Below are 20,509 nucleotides of genomic sequence, written 5' to 3'. Positions count from 1 at the left end.
TGCGAACCCAGCCCAATTTTTACTCTTTAAGTGTGTGTGTAGTGTGTGTGTGTGTGGGGGGGGGGGGGATATGTGTGTATTCACGTCATCTATGTTAATGAGAGTGTGGGGAGTGAGTTGGAGGGTGGGGTGGGCTGCTTTTAACTATGTAAAGCACTTTGTGCTACATTTTTTGTATGAAAAGTGCTTTATAAATATTGATTGATTGATTGATTGATTGATTGATTGATTGATTTAGCTGATCCTTCGCTGCCACCAAATCCTCACACTTCCAAAATGGCACACGAGTTATAGCACAGTCAGCGGTCGTGTGTCTTTGAAGCCTCAGTATTTAAAAGGGTAATCATGAAATTGGACACAGCAGGGCAACAAGATGCAGCTGAAAATAATCAAAGACAATGAGGCAGGAGAGGGATGCAAAACTGAATGCTGCTAAAATTAAACAGGAAGTGAGAACTGTAACTAAAACGCATGAATGAATTTAACATACAGGAGCTGACGCAAGAAAATGAGACAGGAAACACAGAGCCAAAAGAAAAACCGGAACTTTGAAGTAATGACTAACAATATAGAAAAATCAAGGTTAATAATAAACCAAGGCCCAAAGAGAGAGCATCTTAAACTTAGTTTCCTCAGAATAAAACGATCTCTGCAAACAAACAAAGAGGAAAAAATCTTCACTGTGAGCAAGCTTTTACTTTAAAAATATAATTCATGTGAGTGTATGTTTTAAAATGCTTCTGTTGGTCTCAAATGTTCCATCGTTCCTCAGATCAGAAGCAGCAGCCTTAAATTGAAGGTGAGCTAAGAGCCTCAAATGTATTTCTCCTTTTCAGAGCAGCTCAGCGAGTCACTGTAAAATTACAATGTCCTCAACAGCAGTTAGAGCTGGAAATGGAAAAAGACAGAAAGAAAAAAATACATATCAGTGAGAGTGCAAAACAAACCACACAATTCAAGAATGTGTTCCCGTGTTGAACCAAATACCAGGAGAACTTTATGTTATTATTTTAGAAACAAAATACTCACATTAAAAGGCACCTTACACTTCCCCACATTTCAAAATGACTCACATCCTGAGTCATATGTGTCCTTTTTTGGAGAGTCAATCAATCGGCGCTGTGCTCTCCAATATGAAAGCAAAGTCCAAAATTAGCATTAGAGAAGCAGCATCCTTTGAGCCAGACAGGCCTTTGAAACGAACAATAACGTAAATGCATTTGATTGAAGCTGGAGTGGGAGGTGACACGACTAAACCAGCAAGTGAAAAACAGTCTGCGCAAAGGTTATATATTAATTTATTAAAGCTCCAGCAACACAAAGGATCACTGCACAAGTCACCGTTAGAAAAAACAATGCACAAGTATGGATGAAGGCTGCGATCCGCTTAGGGGAGGAGGGGAAGTCATCATTAAAGGAAGTCAAGTTGTCTCCTGAACCCTGACCCCTTGACATCAAAGCATCAGAGCTGTCAAGAGCTGCTGGTAGTCACGGATGTTTCATCCCATGTAGAGCAAAGTGCTGATCCATGGTCGGGTCCATCGGTTTCTGAACAAAGACGAGAAATGCAGAGCTTCAAGACTTTAGCGTCACGTGTTCTCCCCTCTGTGTGAGTTCTCTCCAGCTTCTTTGGCTTCCTCCCAGAGTCCAAAGACGTGCAGTTAGTGGGGTTAGGGTGACTGGTGAGTCTGAATTGCCCATAGGTGTGAATGTGAGTGTGAATGGTTGTCTGTCTCTGAGTTAGACCTGCAACAGAGTGCCGACCTGTCAGGGTGTACCCCGCCTCTCGCCCCATGACAGCTGGGATAGTTGACCCTGATCACCAGATTCATGAATCAATGCTTGGATCCATCATATAGCCATATTATTAGCTAAACAAACTAGCATCATTTAAGGTGGAAACCCTGTTTTTTAACACTTGAAGTGCACCATTTCCTCCCTTAAGATGCTCTGCCAGGCAGTGTTTGCAGTTTGCTTTGGGTCCTTGACATCTTGCACTGTGAAGCAGCATCTTCTCAGCATTTGTCTGAAATCTGAGCAGAGAGTACAGCCATGTGCACCTCAGAGTACATCCTGCTGCTTCCATCAGTCACATCATCAATAAACAACAGTGAAGCTGTTCCACTGGCAGTCATACGTGTATGCCACAGCACTCCCTCCACTACATAATGTTGCACATAATGTCGTATGCTGAGCTGTTCCTTTGCTTCTCAATTTTCTTTTTCTTCCCATCATCCTGGTACAAGTTAAGTTTGATTATTCATAAAAGGTCAGCACAGCAGGGAGTTCCACATGGTTGATTTGGCAGATTTTTACACCACATGCTCTTCTTGACACCACCAACACCCCACAAAAGAATTTGAATCTATCCCAGGATCAAATCAGAGATTCTTCACTTGTTAGGAAAACTGAGAACGCCCTGAACAGCTACTGGAAAAAAGTTCAATGCTTATTTAACAAATTTCCCACGTGTGGGACTAATAAAGGTTATCTTATCTTATCTTATCTTATCTTATCTTAACCAGCTTAATATGTCATCTGCAACAGAAACAGGAAAACAAAGATACTTAAAACATAATTTTTCTCACAGCCTTCAAGTACTTTTATTTATCCTCCCGTGTAAAGTATCGCTTGGTTTACAGATCACTCTGTCAAGGATGTTGAAAGAGTAAAAGAGGTCATCAGTCTCTCCTGTGAACGACCTACTTAACAGATCTGCCACCTACGGTTCCCTTCACAGTAGGTCTGAGTGGTTTAATACCTGGGACTCTGCACAGCTTGGAGCCTCTCGGATGAAATGTCTCCACCAAACAGAAACAGAAGTGTTGCTGTACCTTTGAATACATAGTGAGTGATCTCAGACACAGCGACTGGCTTCGACTGTAAATTTAAAGTCATTTTTGACAGTTTTAAGGCACAAAAATCAATTCCAAATATTTTTTAAAAGTTGCAGCACTTCACTGAGCTTTGCCTGAAATGTCCAAATATAAGTTTTTACAGCTCGCTTTGTTTTAAAAATGAAAAAAGCATAGAGTAACTTTAGATCTTAGGTTTTCTAGGAGTTATTTTGACACTTTAGGTGTCAGCAAGGGTCGTGACAAGGATATGACACCAGCACCGTCAAAGCACCCCTTCAAGGATGGCTAAAGACGACCTTTTCCACTTATTGAGCAGAGAAAACAAAAAAATCCCCAAACAATCAGTGCTTCAATGTAAAATCACCCTGTAATCACAGCCTATTATAACAGTTTATCACAGAGGACACATTGAGTGCACACAGGATATTTCTATTTCTGTGAAAATACATTCAGAAAATGTTTGAATGACACACTAATTCCCTCTCTGCCTCTCCCCGTCCCTCCTCTCTGTGGTTACACTGCTAGCACAAGGTTGTAAAGTGGTTTATTTTACAGACATTTCAGTTTAGGTTAATGCTGGCCAACAAATGTCAATTTGACAGCTGCACGCCATCAGCAGTTACCATCTGAACAGGATGCCGTTCACAGTGTGATGTCCTGGAGTATGCGCTAAATGCATCAGCTCATTAATGAGTCACCAGGCAGGCTCTGCCCACGTGTGCATTGTTCCCTCACTTTTGATTTGAGAACGAAGTGCTTTATAAACAGTCGTAGACCTTTTAAAGAGCAGGTGAACAGGCTTGGGTTTTCACACAAAATTGCTTCTGGCAGAGCAAGACAATTTGTGCAGATAAAACAGGTGCCATCCACTCTCGTCCCCTCTTAATTCACAATCTGATTAGAGTGCAGACGTAATGGCACAGAAAGAGAAAAAGCTGGCAAGCTGTCTCTCAAATTCATGTTCCACGGTGTGAATGGGGACGCCGCCTTCCTGCGCTGTCAGCACAACGCTAAAATATGAGAGTGTGGCGAGTTTCTGTTGGTGGATTATTCCTTTTGGGTTTGGAGAAGTGATTTATGTCCATGTTTCATTATTTTGGCTTGTTCTTGGGTTGGGTTTCTGTATTTCATAGATACCCAGTGTTTAGTTTCCTTTTATCCGATATGTTCAGTCAAAAACTGTGGCAAAAAAAAAGTTGGTGGGCTAACCACAATAGTTTTGGGCTGCGTTGAGTTAAAGTGTAGTTACATTTCCAGAGAGGTGCGCGCCAGGTCCCGCCGTATGGTTTCAGAGAGGTTTATGGTCATGACTTAACTACGGTGTAAATTTCCCGGCGGAGGATAAATATCCAGTAAGTCTTCAATTGGATATTCCACCGTACTTCGAGTCCTCAGTTACTGTTAGTTTCAGTTCACGTGACTCTCAGTTTGTGTTTAGATCTCTTTGTCTTGGTTTGGACGGGCAGGTGTGTTTGAAGTTAGACACGGGAGAAAAACAGAGTATAACAAAAAGCGAGCTCTTTATTTGGGCCGGAAAACACGAATACAAAATAAGGCAACATTGAACAATGGCAACGACTAAAACTAAAACCTAAACTGGGAAAAACTAGACTGATGACTATGAAAAAGACATGAACATTATTCAGAGCAGGAGCATGCGGGAAACTATGGGAAAACACATGAACAAGGACATGAAGTACCTGAACGTTAGACGTGACATGAAGGGAGGAAAACAGACGACCTGACTAAGACTGAAAACACAGAGACTACATACACACAGCAGGTGATCAGGGGGAACAGCTGACACAAATGGACATAACGGGGAAGAGTAAAACTAAACACACTGAACAAAGAAACACAAGTATAAAATAAAACAGGAAACATGGAGAGACGTAGAAATGACAACACAGAAGGCCTGGGCGAAACATAACCGAGACTAAAACTTGAGGCAAACTAATAATAATCCTAAAACTTGACGTCATCTTCAAAATATCACAAATAGATCAAAACAAACTGAAAATGCTGGGTCACAGACTCAGCCCCTGATACTCTTTTGCGTTTCCTTCTCTTCTGTCCCATCTCTGCTCGTCCTTTGTCCTCCTCTGTGTCGAGTTGATTCTGTTCGGTTGTGTCTTCCTGTTTTGAGTTTATTTCTCCCTGCCATTATGTCTGTTGTCTCCACTTGTGCAGCCGCCTGGTATCTCACCCCTTGTTCTGCTGTGAGTGTATATGCCACGGGTGTCAAACTCCAGTCCTCAAGGGCCGGTGTCCTGAAACTTTTCCATGTGTGCCTGCTGCAACACACCTGAATAAAGTTCAGTAGGTCATTAGCAAGACATGCTGAGGTGGCAATTCAGCTATTTGATTCATGTTACAGCAGCTCAAGAGTGAATGAGCGTGGCACAATAAAAGTAGTTTTAGAAGTACTTTTTTTTGTTTTTAAACGTACGCTTTTATTTGCATTCATGTGAGTAGGGTTAGGGGTTGTTAGGGGTTAGGGGTTGCCACCTCGGCATGCAGTCAAGTCTTGCTAATGACTTACAAATTTTATTCAAGTGCCTTGCAGCAGGGACACATGGAAAAGTTTCAGGGCACTCAAGGACTGAGGTTCGACACCCCCGGTATATGCTGTTTCTGTCTCCCCGTGCTCATTGTTACATCGTCCCTCATAAAGCTCTGTGTTTCCTTGCTCTAAGTTTTCCAGTGAATCTGTATTCCCTGGGGATTTCCAGTGTTTAGTATTTCTTTGCTCTATTTCCTGTTTGTTCCTGTGTTTTTGGACTAATCAGCATTAAACGCTCATATTGAATGTGACTCCTGCCTCCTGTGCTTTGCATTTGGGTCCATAATAATCAGCTCACACAGCCAACTTATGACAGAAAGACAGACACGGCTCAACGTGAGCTAGAAAGTGATGAAACAGAAATTGTTGCACAGACTTCTTAAAAAAATCTCCAGACACTTGGTTGTGCAACACTCAGTGTTGCAGAAATGTTGTCAGATCAGAGGCTGGAGACGGGAGCAGGGCTTGAACTTATCCAAACTACAGAGGCCGTATCCTTTAACTATGTTAAAATCATTGTAATGGAGTCACAGTTACAATCCATCAGGTTCTCCTGTGTCTCACTGGTAACTTCTAACTTCCAGAGTCAGCATTTCTTCCAGCTTTCTTTCCTGGCTGCAAATCAGCTAAATGTTAACAATGCAGAGTGTCGTTTCCAGTCTTGCTGAACAACATCCATACAGCTCTTTAACGCTCTGCTACTAAGTGAAGCCAGATAACAGAAAGACATCCTGCACAGCCTGGATTCACTCCTGAAGTCTGACGGCACCCGGCAGATTCAGGTCTGCAGAAAGCTCATCATCGAGGAGAACAGAGATGACCCCATGTGTTCGTATTATGTGCGGCTACTAGCTGTGAAGGATGTGTATTGGAGTGCGCGTCTACATTTTATTCACGTCTTCTCATCATTTCACAGAGGGCTAACACAGCTCCTTCACCTTTAATCTATTAGAAAGAGGAGGAATGTTGTGTAAGCAAGGCCAGTGTCTGTCTTCCTAAAAGTAGATAAGAGAAACTCCTGACAGAGACCTTGAGAGCCGGCTCTGAGCAGAAAAATCTCTTACAGCTCTAAAATTCTGTTGTCCATCCTCTTTGCAAAGATTTTCTCTTTTAAAAATACCAGTAAGAACAACAACAGGCAGATATTTTAATGTCAAACGTCCCAAATACTGTTCAAGGACAAATGTGTTCTGTAAGGAGCCTTCATATTCAAATATATTATCATTTTGTTATTTCAAGCAAAACTGACGTGCCTCACTTTTCATACCTGCTCCGCTGAGGCCAGCCCGGTGACCTCTGTGACAGCCTCCCCTCCCTGTACAAAGGCAAACATTGCCACTTTTTACCTCTCAGAAGAAGCAACTGTGGAAGCTCATTTCAGAACTGAGTGCATATTGTCATAGTTCATCAGCAGTTAGTGAGGAAGGTCTTTAACAAGGTAATTGCCCTTAAAACCCCCAGAAACTATTCCAATAGTCATTAAACCACGTCTTTACTGATATATTCTGAGGTTTCAATAAGGCTACTGTGGAAGTTGTCAAATTATAGCTGTCTTTATAGGAGTAAGAGTTAAATCAGCATTTATGGTCAGTAGGAGCCGACGCCTCTACTTGCCAAAAATGGTAATACTCCTCAGACGTCTATGGGAAAATGGGGCAGCTGCCTTGAATATTTTCCTTGTTGAGTTTATAGATACAATTGTTTTAAATCAATGCAGTTTCTTTGGTAGTTTCTGGTGCTTTGTGAGTATTGAGTATCAGTCCCTGTACTGTTGTAGCCAGAACACAAATGGGAGCTAACACCTCTAAATCTGATGCTAAGGCTCTCAGATGTAAAAGGCTGAGGAGGAGCTGCCACATGTGGAGGGGTGTAAGTATCTCGGGGTCTAGTCTGAGTGAGAGGAGTGGAGTGATTCACATACTATACGGGTCTGTTATGCTTTGAGAGAGAGCTGAGCATGAAAGCAAAGCTTTTCATTTACTGGCCCATCTAGATTCCCACCTTCACCTTATGACCATCAACTGTGGGTGGTGACTAACAGAATGAGTAGCTCCATCTTTTGTGAGAAGGCTCAACAGCTGCTACTCCTCAACATCAAAAGTAGCCAGCTGAGGCGGTCTGGGCATCCGAACCATCCGTCCCAGACTCCCTGGAGTGAGGAGGTGTCTGTGGAGAGGGAGGTCTGTAAATTGCATTTAATTTTATTTACATAGTGCCAAATCCCAGTCACCTTGGGTGCTTTATATTCTAAGGTAAAGACCCAGAGTAATACAGAGAAAACAGATAAAACCCAACAATCAGATGACCCTGTTTGAGCAAATGCTTTGGTGACAGTGGGAAGGAAAAACTCCCTTTTTACAGGAAGAAACCTCCAGCAGAACGAGGCTCAGGGAGGGGCGGGGCCATCTGCTACGACCAGCTGGGTGAGGGGAGGGAGACAGGACAAAGACGAGTAATAAAGACGGATGGGTGTGATGTGTTACTTTTCCTCACACTGTAAAACACAAAAGCTACTTTAGTTTGCGATGAAACTAAAACTGAGATGTGCCAGATTTTCAGACATTTCAAATTCAGACAGACGACTTTTGTTTAGATGTTTGTTTGTTTTTTTGTTTGTTTGATGATGAAACATCTCTAATGTGACTCACAAAGGAAATTATGCGTTTGACACACACACACACACACACACACACACACACACACACACACACACAAACACGCACGCACCCCCACACACAACACTCTAAAAAGGCATTCCTTTCCCCTTTCAAATCCAAATAAGTTTCTTTTAAAAGAAGTGTGATGCTCGACCGGAACATGAAGGAATATACATATGACTTTAATGATTCAGCAGAGTAGGGATGGGTATCGTTTAGGTTTTATCCGATACCAGTGCCAAACCGGTACTTTTGAAACGGTGCCGGTGCTTAAACGGTGCTCGAACCGGTGCTTAAAGAATGGAGAACACAACTTTGTCCAAAAACCTCTATGTTTAGCTGTTTTTTTGTAAAAAGATAACAATGTTAGCCTTTTCTGCAGCTATAGGGCATATATGGTATCACTCTTGGCTGGAAGCAGTGCTTAAACAATGGAAAAAACACAAACTTTGTCCAAAAACCTCTCATGTTTAGCTGTTTTCCACTTTTTCTTTGGTCATTTTAGCCTTTTTGGCCAGGGTGAAGGGAGCATCTGCCATCAAACAAGAAGACAGCCGCATGTAGCTATGATGATGTTTGCTAGTTCACCTTACATGCATTAATGTAATAACGTGGTTAGCCTACTCAACGTAAATTACACACGAACAACATTAAGCTACTCACGCAGAGAAGAACGGCTGCTGCATCATCATCCTCATCATTTCTGCTACACTGGCAGGGCTAGGGGCCAGGACTCTCCTCTTCGGGTTCTTGGGGGATGTTGCTAACTCCGGGTCCGATAACAGGCACCACACCCGCAGTAGATGTGCTCGGTGTGAGGTCTTGCAGCAAGCTATCAAATACGGTGCATTTCTCGGCTTTTAAAAAAACGCTATGCGTCGCCAGGTGTTTCATCAGATTCGAGGTGTTACCTCCTTTGACAGTATCACAGTATCAGCTTAAAGCACTTGTTGCTGCTGAGTTTGCATCTTTTGCTGTGAAGTACAGCCAGACTTTGACCGCTTCGCCTTGGGCATTTTTAATTTGTAGCTCTGCTCTAAAATATGATGCAATCTAATTATAAATGCAAAACAATACAATTAAATTTTTAGTTTGTTTCCTCCCCACAGTCATGATTTATGTTGAACACACAAGGCCTGTCACACCGAACCCCTGCAGTTATCATAGGGGGTCAGTCTAGTACTAATTCCAAAAAAGTTGGCATGATGTGTAAAATGTAAATAATTTAAAGAATGATTTTCACAGTGGAAAATGAAAAACACATCAAATTTAAACTGAGAAAATGTGGTTTTTTAAGGTCAAGGTTCAGGCTGATGTAAGATTCATCAGTCGTGGCTTTGCACAGAGATTTCTCCAGATTTTCTGATATTACACACATTATTAACATTTTTACACCGTGAACATTATTTTGAAATTCTTTCATAATTTAGTAGCTGCCGATTAACCTAGCCGCTTCTTTCTAGCAACACTTTATTTTCCAGCCTTTCCTGGAGCCAGCATTACATTGCTTGAGATGTAATGCTGGCGTGAAACTGAAATTGAACTCATATTTTTCACGAAACAGTAAAATTTCTTCTTCCAATATTGGTATTGTTTTTTGTGTTCTAATGTGAATAAAATGTGGATATAATATTTGCAAATGTTTTATTTACATTTTACACATTTTTTGGATTTGGTGTGCGCGCGCATCTGTAATATAAATAACGAGCCAAAAACGCGTTACGATGATTTTGTATGATAGCAGTAAGTTATATTGAATTAGAACAGTTTTCCATATTTCTGCATTTTTACAGAATTTAAGCTTTTTCACCAAAATCTGGCACAAAGTGACGCAGAGCATTCCCTGTTTAATGCTCGGGGTTTCCTGGGGAAGGATCTCAAGTTTGCCCGCCTAATGAATGCCCTCCAGTGTTGACACCAAACCCACGCCCTTGTAAGCAATCAGCGGCACTGCTCCTACCCAGGGCACAGAATCAGTGCGCGAGGAGAAGGAAAACATCTCCTTGCTGTGCGTGTTTACGACAGAGGATGTTTCAGAATGACACCACTTGTACATGAACCCCACCTCTCCCCCCCCGGCTCACACGTCGGGCGCTGCGTGCTGTGCTTGAGCGTCACATCACAGACTTAACGGGAATCTCGGGTGTCTGCACCGCTCCTCCAGGATTATGCCCGGGATGACTCCGTGGTGATTTCTGAGTCCTTTTTGGAAACATTCATGGGTGCATGAGAGGATTTCCCGAGTGGGGAAACGTGGGATTTTGTCCACTACCGCTGTCGTTTCCACTGCGCGGACGGCTCAGGTTTTGACCACAACTTGGGTTAAACTTTCCCGAAATACTCCGGTGTGAAGAAAGAAAGCAGGATTTACAATTAACTATTTAACCTGGTGTTCTCTTCACACTGCCGGGGATGAAGGCAGATCGACGAACTATGAATTTTCTCTTATGGATATTAGTCCCAAACTTTTTCCTGTGTTGGCTTGTGGTTGACGCACAGGTAAGAAACGTTATGCTAGGCACGCGCCACAGCACGCGGCATGTTTGTGCTGCTGAAGTCATATTTTTGAGCAATTGTTTCCCCCATTGAGCCCAAAGAAGCTCAACAGAAACATGAGAATATAAACTGTCATTATATAATGTTAGACCAGCACCATGCATCATTTCCCCTGTGTGCAGACACAGCAGGCAATCTAAAGAACACCAGCCATGTATGCAAGTATAGTGCATGTGCGCATTTTTCTGTTTTTATATCTATCTATCTATCTATCTATCTATCTATCTATCTATCTATCTATCTATCTATCTATCTATCTATCTATCTATCTATCTATCTATCTATCTATCTATCTATCTATCTATAACAGTATAAGTGTATAAGTCATTTATTTTGTTATTTTGTGCTGTAGATTTTTGCGACCACACACGCACGCACGCACGCACACTCCACATTTCATCATAAAATCAATATCAATATCAGCACAGCAGATAGAGACGATGCATTGTTATGAGCTTAACTTGCCAGGAGCAGTTTGTTCCACATTTGATAAGTTTTGTGTTCTAAAATAACCATCAGCTGGCCCATATCAGCTGCCTTTCAGATCACATTGTGATGGGTTTGTTAAGCCTCACTTTTTTAAGTAATGAAGCAAAACCAAACTGAATGCTTCCTAGGAACAAGAGCAGTATGTTGGAGTTTAGATTATTTGTCTTAAATTGTTGTTGTTGTTGTTTTAAATAAGATGATGTATGTGAATATAGTATTTTGCATGTAACTCGAAGCTGGGCTGACTAAAAAATTGACACACGAATCACCAGACTTGATGTACTATTAGTCACTGATGAGTCCCAGTTGGTTATAGTGAAGCATAAGCTGCAGCATGTTGAGGGCATGAGAGCGTTCCTGCATTAACAGCACCACGGACAGCGGCTTCAGCACTGGATCCTCTGTGATGATGAAGGATCTGAGTGTACATAAAAACCAGAAAATAACATTTCTGATGCCAAGGCATCATTTCATAATATGAATATCAAATAGCAATAATGGAATAATGAATAGTGCCGGCCATATGGTAGATTCAAATGTTGAAATACGAATCATTGAAAGTTGGGATTGTTTGGTTTTTGCTTCACTGACAGATGCTACTCCTCCTATAATTTGTCAGTATTGTATTTTAAAAAATTTGTTTTTTAAAAATACATTTTCCAGGTAAAGCCTGTTGCCTGCTAATCAGACTCAAGTCTTTGCTTCAGTTTGAGAGTGAAGTGCAATCTTCTTCCTGTACAGCTGCTTTAATTTCATCCATGTCTGCCATCAGGTTTACATGCATTTTTTCCATGAAGAGAGATATTTAGCTGGCTAAGACAAAGATGTGTGAAGATAACACCTTTCACTCTTAATCCCACAGATTAACCTTTACTTCAACTGTTTCATCAGTGGGTTCAACGTTTGTATTGTTGGACAAATTGTGGGGATTAATTCAGAGTCTGGAGTCAGATTAGGTAAAGCCCACCAAGGCTCACTGGCTGAACTCTGAGTCAGTGATGAACACGTCAGCCTGATTTGCAACATCAAATAAAGCGTGCACATATTAAACAGCAGCTTCAGTTTACCTTAGTTTTAAAAATAACACACTGACGTGCTGGGAAGTTTTAGGGAATGTAATAAAGAAGAGAGCTTCTTTCTGCATCCAACAAAGGATCCTCGAAGGAAGTTTCAGGGGTTTAAATGTACTTAATGAACTGATTCTGATGCCTGGCACTATAATTATTTATCCCAAGACTGAAAGTCAAACATCTGCTGTGTACCAGCTAACCACCCTCAGTGAGATGGCTGGGCTTCGGCTGGGTTGTTTGGCTCAGGAAGGTGTAAATCTGGAGTCCAATTAATGGAACAAGCCTTCAGGTGTGGGACACAGACAACTTCTATTTAGAAAATCTGTCTATAAATGGGATCTGATTTAGTACTGTGGCTACCTTTGACCAAGCTGGGGCCCAGTTATGATGATTCAACTGTAACACAGGACATATTATTCTCCAAGGTGAAAAAAGAAGGGTTGGGTAAGGGCTTTAAGTATCAGGAGAGCTGCTTGTACAAGAAATAGAATAGATGTAGAGATACTGTGAAATGACGTCAAAAATCCCCACCTGAGCTCTGTTGAAGCAATTATGGTCCAAAATGGCTCTAAAAGGTTTTGAAGGTATAAGCTGCTACAACAGGAAGTGCTTTTTTTGAGGTTATTGCTGCTAGAAGAGTTTCAACCAGTTATTCATTCATACTGGGATTATCTACACCTATGACTCAAGCTTTATTTGTAGCGCTGTTTATATCCGGCAGAGCAGACAATTAATTTTCCCCAGGGTGCTGCATTAGAAACTGCGACAGCCGTGGAGGGCCGCACCCAGGAGGGAAAGCTAAACACCCACCCTGACCGTAGAGTCTGATGACATAAGATACTGATATCTGCTGATGTTAAAAACACTTTTTCCCTTTCTAACAGATGTAACACACATTTACACATTTCCTTATCATTTTGTGGTTCAAAATAGGTGTGCCCTCTGGTGGACAGCATGTGCAACAGCAAAACAGCTAACAGCTAATAATTTTACGATATGCCGAGTGTTGCAATAAAAAATAATATAAAAAACAAACACCCAGCACGCCCCTGCTGGCGGTTTATCCTTCAAGCTCGGGTCCTCTACCAGAGGCCTGGGAGCTTGAGGGTCCTGCGCAGTATCTTAGCTGTTCCCAGGACTGCGCTCTTCTGGACAGAGATCTCCGATGTTATTCCCGGGATCTGCTGGAGCCACTCGCCTAGCTTGGGAGTCACCGCACCTAGTGCTCCGATTACCACGGGGACCACCGTTACCTTCACCCTCCACATCCTCTCGAGCTCTTCTCTGAGCCCTTGGTATTTCTCCAGCTTCTCGTGTTCCTTCTTCCTGATATTGCTGTCATTCGGAACCGCTACATCGATCACTACGGCCGTCTTCTTCTGTTTGTCTACCACCACTATGTCCGGTTGGTTAGCCACCACCATTTTGTCCGTCTGTATCTGGAAGTCCCACAGGATCTTAGCTCGGTCATTCTCCACCACCCTTGGGGGCATCTCCCATTTTGACCTCGGGACTTCCAGGTTATACTCGGCACAGATGTTCCTGTACACTATGCCGGCCACTTGGTTATGGCGTTCCATGTATGCCTTGCCTGCTAGCATCTTGCACCCTGCTGTTATGTGCTGGATTGTCTCTGGGGCATCTTTACACAGCCTGCACCTGGGGTCTTGCCTGGTGTGATAGACCCCAGCCTCTATGGATCTTGTCTCAGAGCTTGTTCTTGTGCTGCCATGATTAGTGCCTCTGTGCTGTCTTTCAGTCCAGCTTTGTCCAGCCACTGGTAGGATTTCTGGATATCAGCCACCTCCTCTATCTGCCGGTGGTACATACCGTGCAGGGGCCTGTCCTTCCATGATGGTTCCTCGTCTCCCTCCTCTTTCTTGGGTTTCTGCTGCCTGAGGTATTCACTGAGCACTCGGTCAGTTGGGGCCATCTTCCCAATGTATTCTTGGATGTTCGTTGTCTCATCCTGGACTGTGGTGCTGACACTCACCAGTCCCCGGCCCCCTTCCTTCCGCTTAGCGTACAGCCTCAGGGTGCTGGACTTGGGGTGAAACCCTCCATGCATGGTAAGGAGCTTTCTTGTCTTTATGTCAGTGGCTTCTATCTCCTCCTTTGGCCAGCCTATTACCCCAGCAGGGTACCTGATCACGGGCAGGGCGTACGTGTTGATGGCCCGGATCTTGTTCTTACCATTCAGCTGACTCCTCAGGACTTGCCTGACCCTCTGCAGGTACTTGGTGGTTGCAGCTTTTCTAGCGGCCTCTTCATGGTTCCCATTCGCCTGGGGATCCCCAGGTACTTGTAACTGTCCTCTATGTCTGCAATGTTGCCTTCTGGTAGTTCAATCCCCTCAGTTCTGACTACCTTCCCTCTCTTTGTTACCATCCGACTACACTTCTCCAGTCCGAACGACATTCCAATGTCATTGCTGTATAGCCTGGTAGTGTGGATCAGTGAATCGATGTCTCGTTCACTCTTGGCATACAGCTTGATGTCATCCATGTACAGGAGGTGGCTGACAACTGCTCCGTTCCGTAGTCGGTATCCGTAGCCAGTCTTGTTAATGATCTCACTGAGGGGGTTCAGGCCTATGCAGAACAGCAGTGGGGACAGAGCATCTCCTTGGTAGATCCCGCACTTGATGGTGACTTGTGCTATGGGCTTGGAGTTGGCCTCTAGTGTTGTACGCCACATCCCCATTGAGTTCCTGATGAAGGCTCTTAGGGTCCCATTGATCTTGTACAATTCTAGGCATTCCAGTATCCAGCTGTGGGGCATTGAGTCATAGGCCTTCTTGTAATCAATCCAGGCAGTGCACAGGTTGGTCAGTCTGGTCTTGCAGTCTCGGCTGACTGTTCTGTCTACCAGTAGCTGGTGTTTTGCGCCTCTGGTATTCTTGCCAATTCCTTTCTGTGTCCCACTCATGTATTGACCCATGTGCCTGTTCATCTTAGCCGATATGATGCCTGACAGGAGCTTCCATGTAGTACTGAGGCAGGTTATTGGTCGGTAGTTGGAGGGGACCGGTCCCTTCTTGGGGTCCTTGGGGATCAGGACCGTCCGACCTTCGGTTAGCCATTCCGGGTGTCTCTCGTTAACTAGCAGCTGGTATATATATATATATATATATATATAGTGTGACTTATCACCAAATTATGAACTCAAAGTTAAACTTTTTCAGTATCTGTTTTATCCAGTAAAATCTGTAAGTTTTGTCTCTACAGTTATTTTTTTTGCTGCAAAATGAAAAAATGTGGTGAAAATGCCACAAATGCTGCTGTAAGTTGGAGTCTTTCTGCATCTGAATGGGATCAAGTTAGCAATTAAATGCAATATTTTTCTGAAAATACAGCAGTTAACTGAGATAAATCATTGTAAATCACATGTTTCTGTCTACAGCAACCTTCCTGTTTGACTGGCAGCCAGCTGTGTTGAATCCCCTCCAGTTGTGCTCATTGAGAAAGACTCAGACCGAATCTTTCTGGATTTATAAATTAGATAGCAATTATTTGCAAACCTTCACCAACCTCTCTTAGAGGGACTGCATTCAGTCCAAACCTACAGAATGTTTTTTAATTCAACCTTTATTTATATAAATTTACCTTGATAAAAGTAATCCCATTATGACTTAATGTGTTATTTATACGAGAGACCTGCTTCGGTTGCCTCCTATCAGGCAACATGAGCTCTCTTGTTCATGGTATTCATGGTTCAAGTATTTCAGTTTTTTTAATTAAATTTGAATATTTCATGTTCCTGTATCGATACAATATTGGCGCACAAAATATTGCAATACTTGCTGTATTGACCTCCCCATGTAGCTGCTTGTAATTTCTTCCTTTTCCAGCCTTTAAGTAAAAGTAACTGTTGCTGGATATAGTTCAACATGATTGGCTCAGTTTTAGTTGCACCAGTAGACAAATATAAATGCAAATGATCAATTACGTGATCAATTATGTAGGCTCCAGATGCTCCAGATGCTTTAGATGACCAGTTACAGCAAAGAACTCCAGAGGTTTTTGATTTGATTTACAATAACGGTCTGGGAACAATGGCTGCAAAGTCAAGACTGTTGTTCAGGTTTTAAATATTCTAGGTAATAATTTTTAACCTGCCCCAATTTGTGCTTAATGTACAAGTTGTTAAAATTTAGTAAACAAACATGGTGGGAATCCTTCTTAAGCTTCTACCAAATGCTTTGTGTTAGCTCAACATTATAACGATTCTGAGAGTCGATCCGTTGGCTCCTCCAGTATCTTTAATTTATGCATGCATAAATTAAGAGTAAGTCCAAGTTTCCTACCACACTCCAGATGGAGCTTTAACATATTTCTGAAAGTATGTTAACTATAATTAACTCTACTGGGAAATGTTAAGGCTTCAAATCTGAAACACAGACATCTTAAACATGATCTGCAAAGAATATTAACTGTGTTTGATTCTTCTGCTTAATGGTCTGTTAGATATATGATCGTACATGGGTTTGTAAGCTTGACATGGTACAATAACCACACTGTTATTTTCCTGGAGAGGCTGTGAGATGGCTTAAAGCTGTAATGACGTCTTTTTTTCAGATTTTCAGTGACTGTCAGGCTTGGGTTTGGAAAACTGGAATAATCACATAAAAGGATGTTAAAAGTTTGAGGAGTACATCTGAGAGGTCTTAGATTTCTGTAAGAAGTGAAGCAAATTATGAGAGTGGAAATGTACGGAGCCTGCAGGGGACATGGGAGAAAAAAATTAAGATGGACTTTTGCGAGATCTCGCAAAAGTTTTAGCCGCATTCTTCGGCCTTCGACCTCCCGTTAGCTCGAAGCTAACGGGAGGTCGAGACCTACTAAAGCCGGGAGGAGCACCGCTTTCCCGGCACATCGTGCCTCGACCTCCCAGTTGGCTTCGAGCCGGCATCCGAAGATTGCGGCTAAAACTTTTGCGAGATCTCGCAAAAGTTTCGCGAGATCCCGAGTTAGTTTTGTGAGATCTCGCAAAAGTCCGTCTTAATTTTTTTTCTCCCATGTCGCCTGCGGGGCTCCGTAGAAATGAGACATTAACTGGAAGTGAAGTATATGGAAATCAATGTGAAAAGAAGAAACAAACAAAAAAAGATTGAAAGTCACTGAGAGAATGACTGGAATCCACTGATTCTGGACCTTTTCTTACGTTTTGAGGAATAAAGCAAGCATACTGTTAATATAAAAGTAAATAAAGGCAAAAATCAGTTTTTCTTTTTGCTCAGACTCGTATAAGAAGTCAATCAAAACTGATGTCGGGGTTTTAAAAGAAGCTTTTAGGAAATATGTGTGAGTGATATGCCCGTTTTAGTCATGTCAGAAGCATCACTTCAGAGAGAGCTCTCTCTCTTTGGTCACTTCTTCACTTTGGTCCAAACTATAACAAAACAGTCTCGACTGGATCGACTTCCAGACATGCACCCAGTTATGCAAATCTGATGGCAGTTTGACATGTGAGTATGATGTCTGAATAACAATCCTGGTCACGTTCGGGGAAGAATCGTGGCCACAATCTTACCAGGTCACATGTATATTTTCTGTATCAGCCTCAAAATGGAAAGCATGTTGGACTTGCATAAAGAAAAAGGCTGTGGCAGAAAGAGAGAGCAAAAGAAAAAGGAATGCAAATGTTTTACATTAAAAAACTCTAATACATTTGTTATCTCAGTCATTTTCACTTCTACAGAAAGAAATCATTTAAATAAATTAGGAAAAGCAGTGTTGAGAAAGGGCGATTTAAGTTTTTGGGCGAATCATCTTTTCATAAGTCATAAGTGTAATAATCTCACCAGCACATTCTTTATATATTTTTCATTTTCATTCATGCCAAGTGTTAAATGTATAAATATGCAAGGCCTAAACCTTTGGCAACGTGTGAGTAGCTGAAGAGTGAATCTATATTATTGCTCGTCTCCAAGAATTTATGCACCACAAAAAATCTGCTTTAAATTCTGCATTGATTGATGAAAGTGAGGCAAAAATTGAATCGAGGACTCTCCATGAGAAGAGATGTCACCCAAAATTCTCCCCACACTAGCTTTGCAAGGTTGGATCTCATCTCATTGATCTTATTGCAGCTTTTGATACATTCTCCCACCACACCGTCCGCTATAGATTAGTCTCTAATGGCATAAACAGTCACTCGCATGGTTTTCTCGTACCTCTCCGGCTGTTCAGTTTGTGCAAATAAATATACATATGTATCAGTATAATTCAGATTATTGTGGTGTGCCTCGAGGCTCTGTCCCGGGGGCTTTGCTCTTCAATATTTATCTTCTACCTCTCTGCAATATTTTCAGGTGATATAACACTCATTTCTGTTTATCTTCCAAACCCACTGCTATTCTCCCACCACGTCTCTTTCTGATTGTTTAGTTAAAATTAAAGTTTGGTTTACTCATAATTTTCTTTAACTTAATAATAATGAAAATATAATTTATTTTTATTGCCATAAAATCGATGTGGTTTAAAACTATTAGTTATTCATTAACTATTAATTAAGAACATCAAGAGCTGGATGGCCTGAAAGCCATAATCTGAGATCCTTCCCAGACGCCTTAATGCCCACTCGCATCCTGGGCCATTTGACCTCAGCAAATCACATGATAGGGTGGGGCTCTAGGCTTCACAATGGCTGATTGTGACCTACTCCCGTTTTCACACATTGGCTCGTGGGATTAGGCAGAGGACCAATAGGGGGTCCATGACCCTCTTGGGAGACACTCCCATAGGGTTTAAAATCTGGGGCTCTTAGAACTAAAGAAGCTTCTTGGATGAGAGGTGAAACGTCTTCAAGGAAACTTAAAGTAGTCCAGACTCTTTTCTTTTCAAGCTCTATAGACTAATCTGCCCATTATTTTATGCAGGATTCCCAAGTTAGAACATGTGGCCCATTATGCTAGAGCTTCACTTGGTAAATGTAGCAGCCGCCTTCTTCCTTGACCGGAGATTTAAAGATCTGGTTAAAATATTGGTGACGCAATGCAGATGACGGGAAAGCCAAAAGGTTTATCGCCAAAGCAGATAAGTAGAAATCTACAGTAGCAGAATACTTATAATTTCTCAAAATTAACATAATTGTTTAAAATTAAATATTGAAGTTAAATGGTTACAGCTGGCTAAATAGCAATAACTGCAGTTCTTGCATGTTAAACTGTTTGTTGCCTTTGACTGGATCTCTAGTCAAACAAAACCATATAAACCAGGGGAAAACATGAGACTGAGAATATTGGATATTCTCAGTCTCACATTCATTTTTATTTAGAAAAGGAAATTAAAATACTCTTGGAAAGGCTGTCGTAGTTCTGACTTTGTTTATAGAATAATTCTGAACTTCAGCTAAACAGCAGTAAAAACAATGAATGCTCTAACAAGTATTTGGAGCCACTCACTTATTTTCATGGAGAACAACAACAACAACAACAAAAACCTAACAAACAAATTTAAAAAACGCTTATTTACATTAGTATATGTGAGGGGCAAACTCCTCAAGATGGGTGGTGACCATGGTGGCCATTTAGAAGTCGGCCATCTTGGATCCAACTTTTGTTTTTTTCAATAGGAAGAGGGTCATGTGACACATCAAGCTTATTGGTAATGTCACAAGAAAAACAATGGTGTGCTTGGTTTCAACGTAACTTTATTCTTTCATGAGTTATTTACAAGTTTCTGACCACTTATAAAATGTGTTCAATGTGCTGCCCATTGTGTTGGATTGTCAATGCAACCCTCTTCTCCCACTCTTCACACACTGATAGCAACACCGCAGGAGAAATGCCAGCACAGGCATCCAGTATCTGTAGTTTCAGGTGCTGCACATCTCGTATCTTCACACCATAGACAATTGCCTTCAGATGACCCCAAAGATAAAAGTCTAACGGGGTCAGATAGGGAGACCTTGGGGGCCATTCAACTGGCCCACGACGACCAATCCACTTTCCAGGAAACTGTTCATCTAGGAATGCTCGGACCTGGCACCCATAATGTGGTGGTGCACCATCTTGCTGGATAAACTCAGGGAACGTGCCAGCTTCAGTGCATAAAGAGGGAAACACATCATCATGTAGCAATTTCAAATATCCAGTGGCCTTGAGGTTTCCATTGATGAAGAATGGACCCACTATCGTTGTACCCCATATACCACACCAAACCATCACTTTTGTTGTTCCAACAGTCTTGGAGGATCCATCCAATGTGGGTTAGTGTCAGACCAATAGCGGTGGTTTTGTTTGTTAACTTCACCATTCACATAAAAGTTTGCCTCATCACTGAACAAAATCTTCTGCGTGAACTGAGGGTCCTG

At 42.0% G+C, this 20,509-nt stretch overlaps 1 protein-coding gene across 1 annotated transcript in view; it reads left to right on the top strand.

Annotated features, from left to right (window-relative positions):
* Window positions 1-10,008: 10,008 nt before the first annotated feature.
* Window positions 10,009-20,509, top strand: part of pth2ra (parathyroid hormone 2 receptor a) — a 73,280-nt gene continuing 62,779 nt past the window's right edge. The window contains exon 1 of the mRNA XM_005925944.3: window positions 10,009-10,577. Coding sequence (XP_005926006.1) covers window positions 10,491-10,577 — 87 coding nt within the window. The 5' untranslated portion in view covers window positions 10,009-10,490. The remainder of the gene's footprint in view (window positions 10,578-20,509) is intronic.

This window comes from Haplochromis burtoni, unplaced genomic scaffold, assembly GCF_018398535.1.
Source record: "Haplochromis burtoni strain Fernald_Lab_line unplaced genomic scaffold, NCSU_Asbu1 Contig_74, whole genome shotgun sequence".
NCBI classification, from domain to species: domain Eukaryota; kingdom Metazoa; phylum Chordata; class Actinopteri; order Cichliformes; family Cichlidae; genus Haplochromis; species Haplochromis burtoni.
The sequence above is the reverse complement of the archived record's forward strand: the minus strand, read 5'-3'. Positions and strand labels throughout refer to the sequence as shown.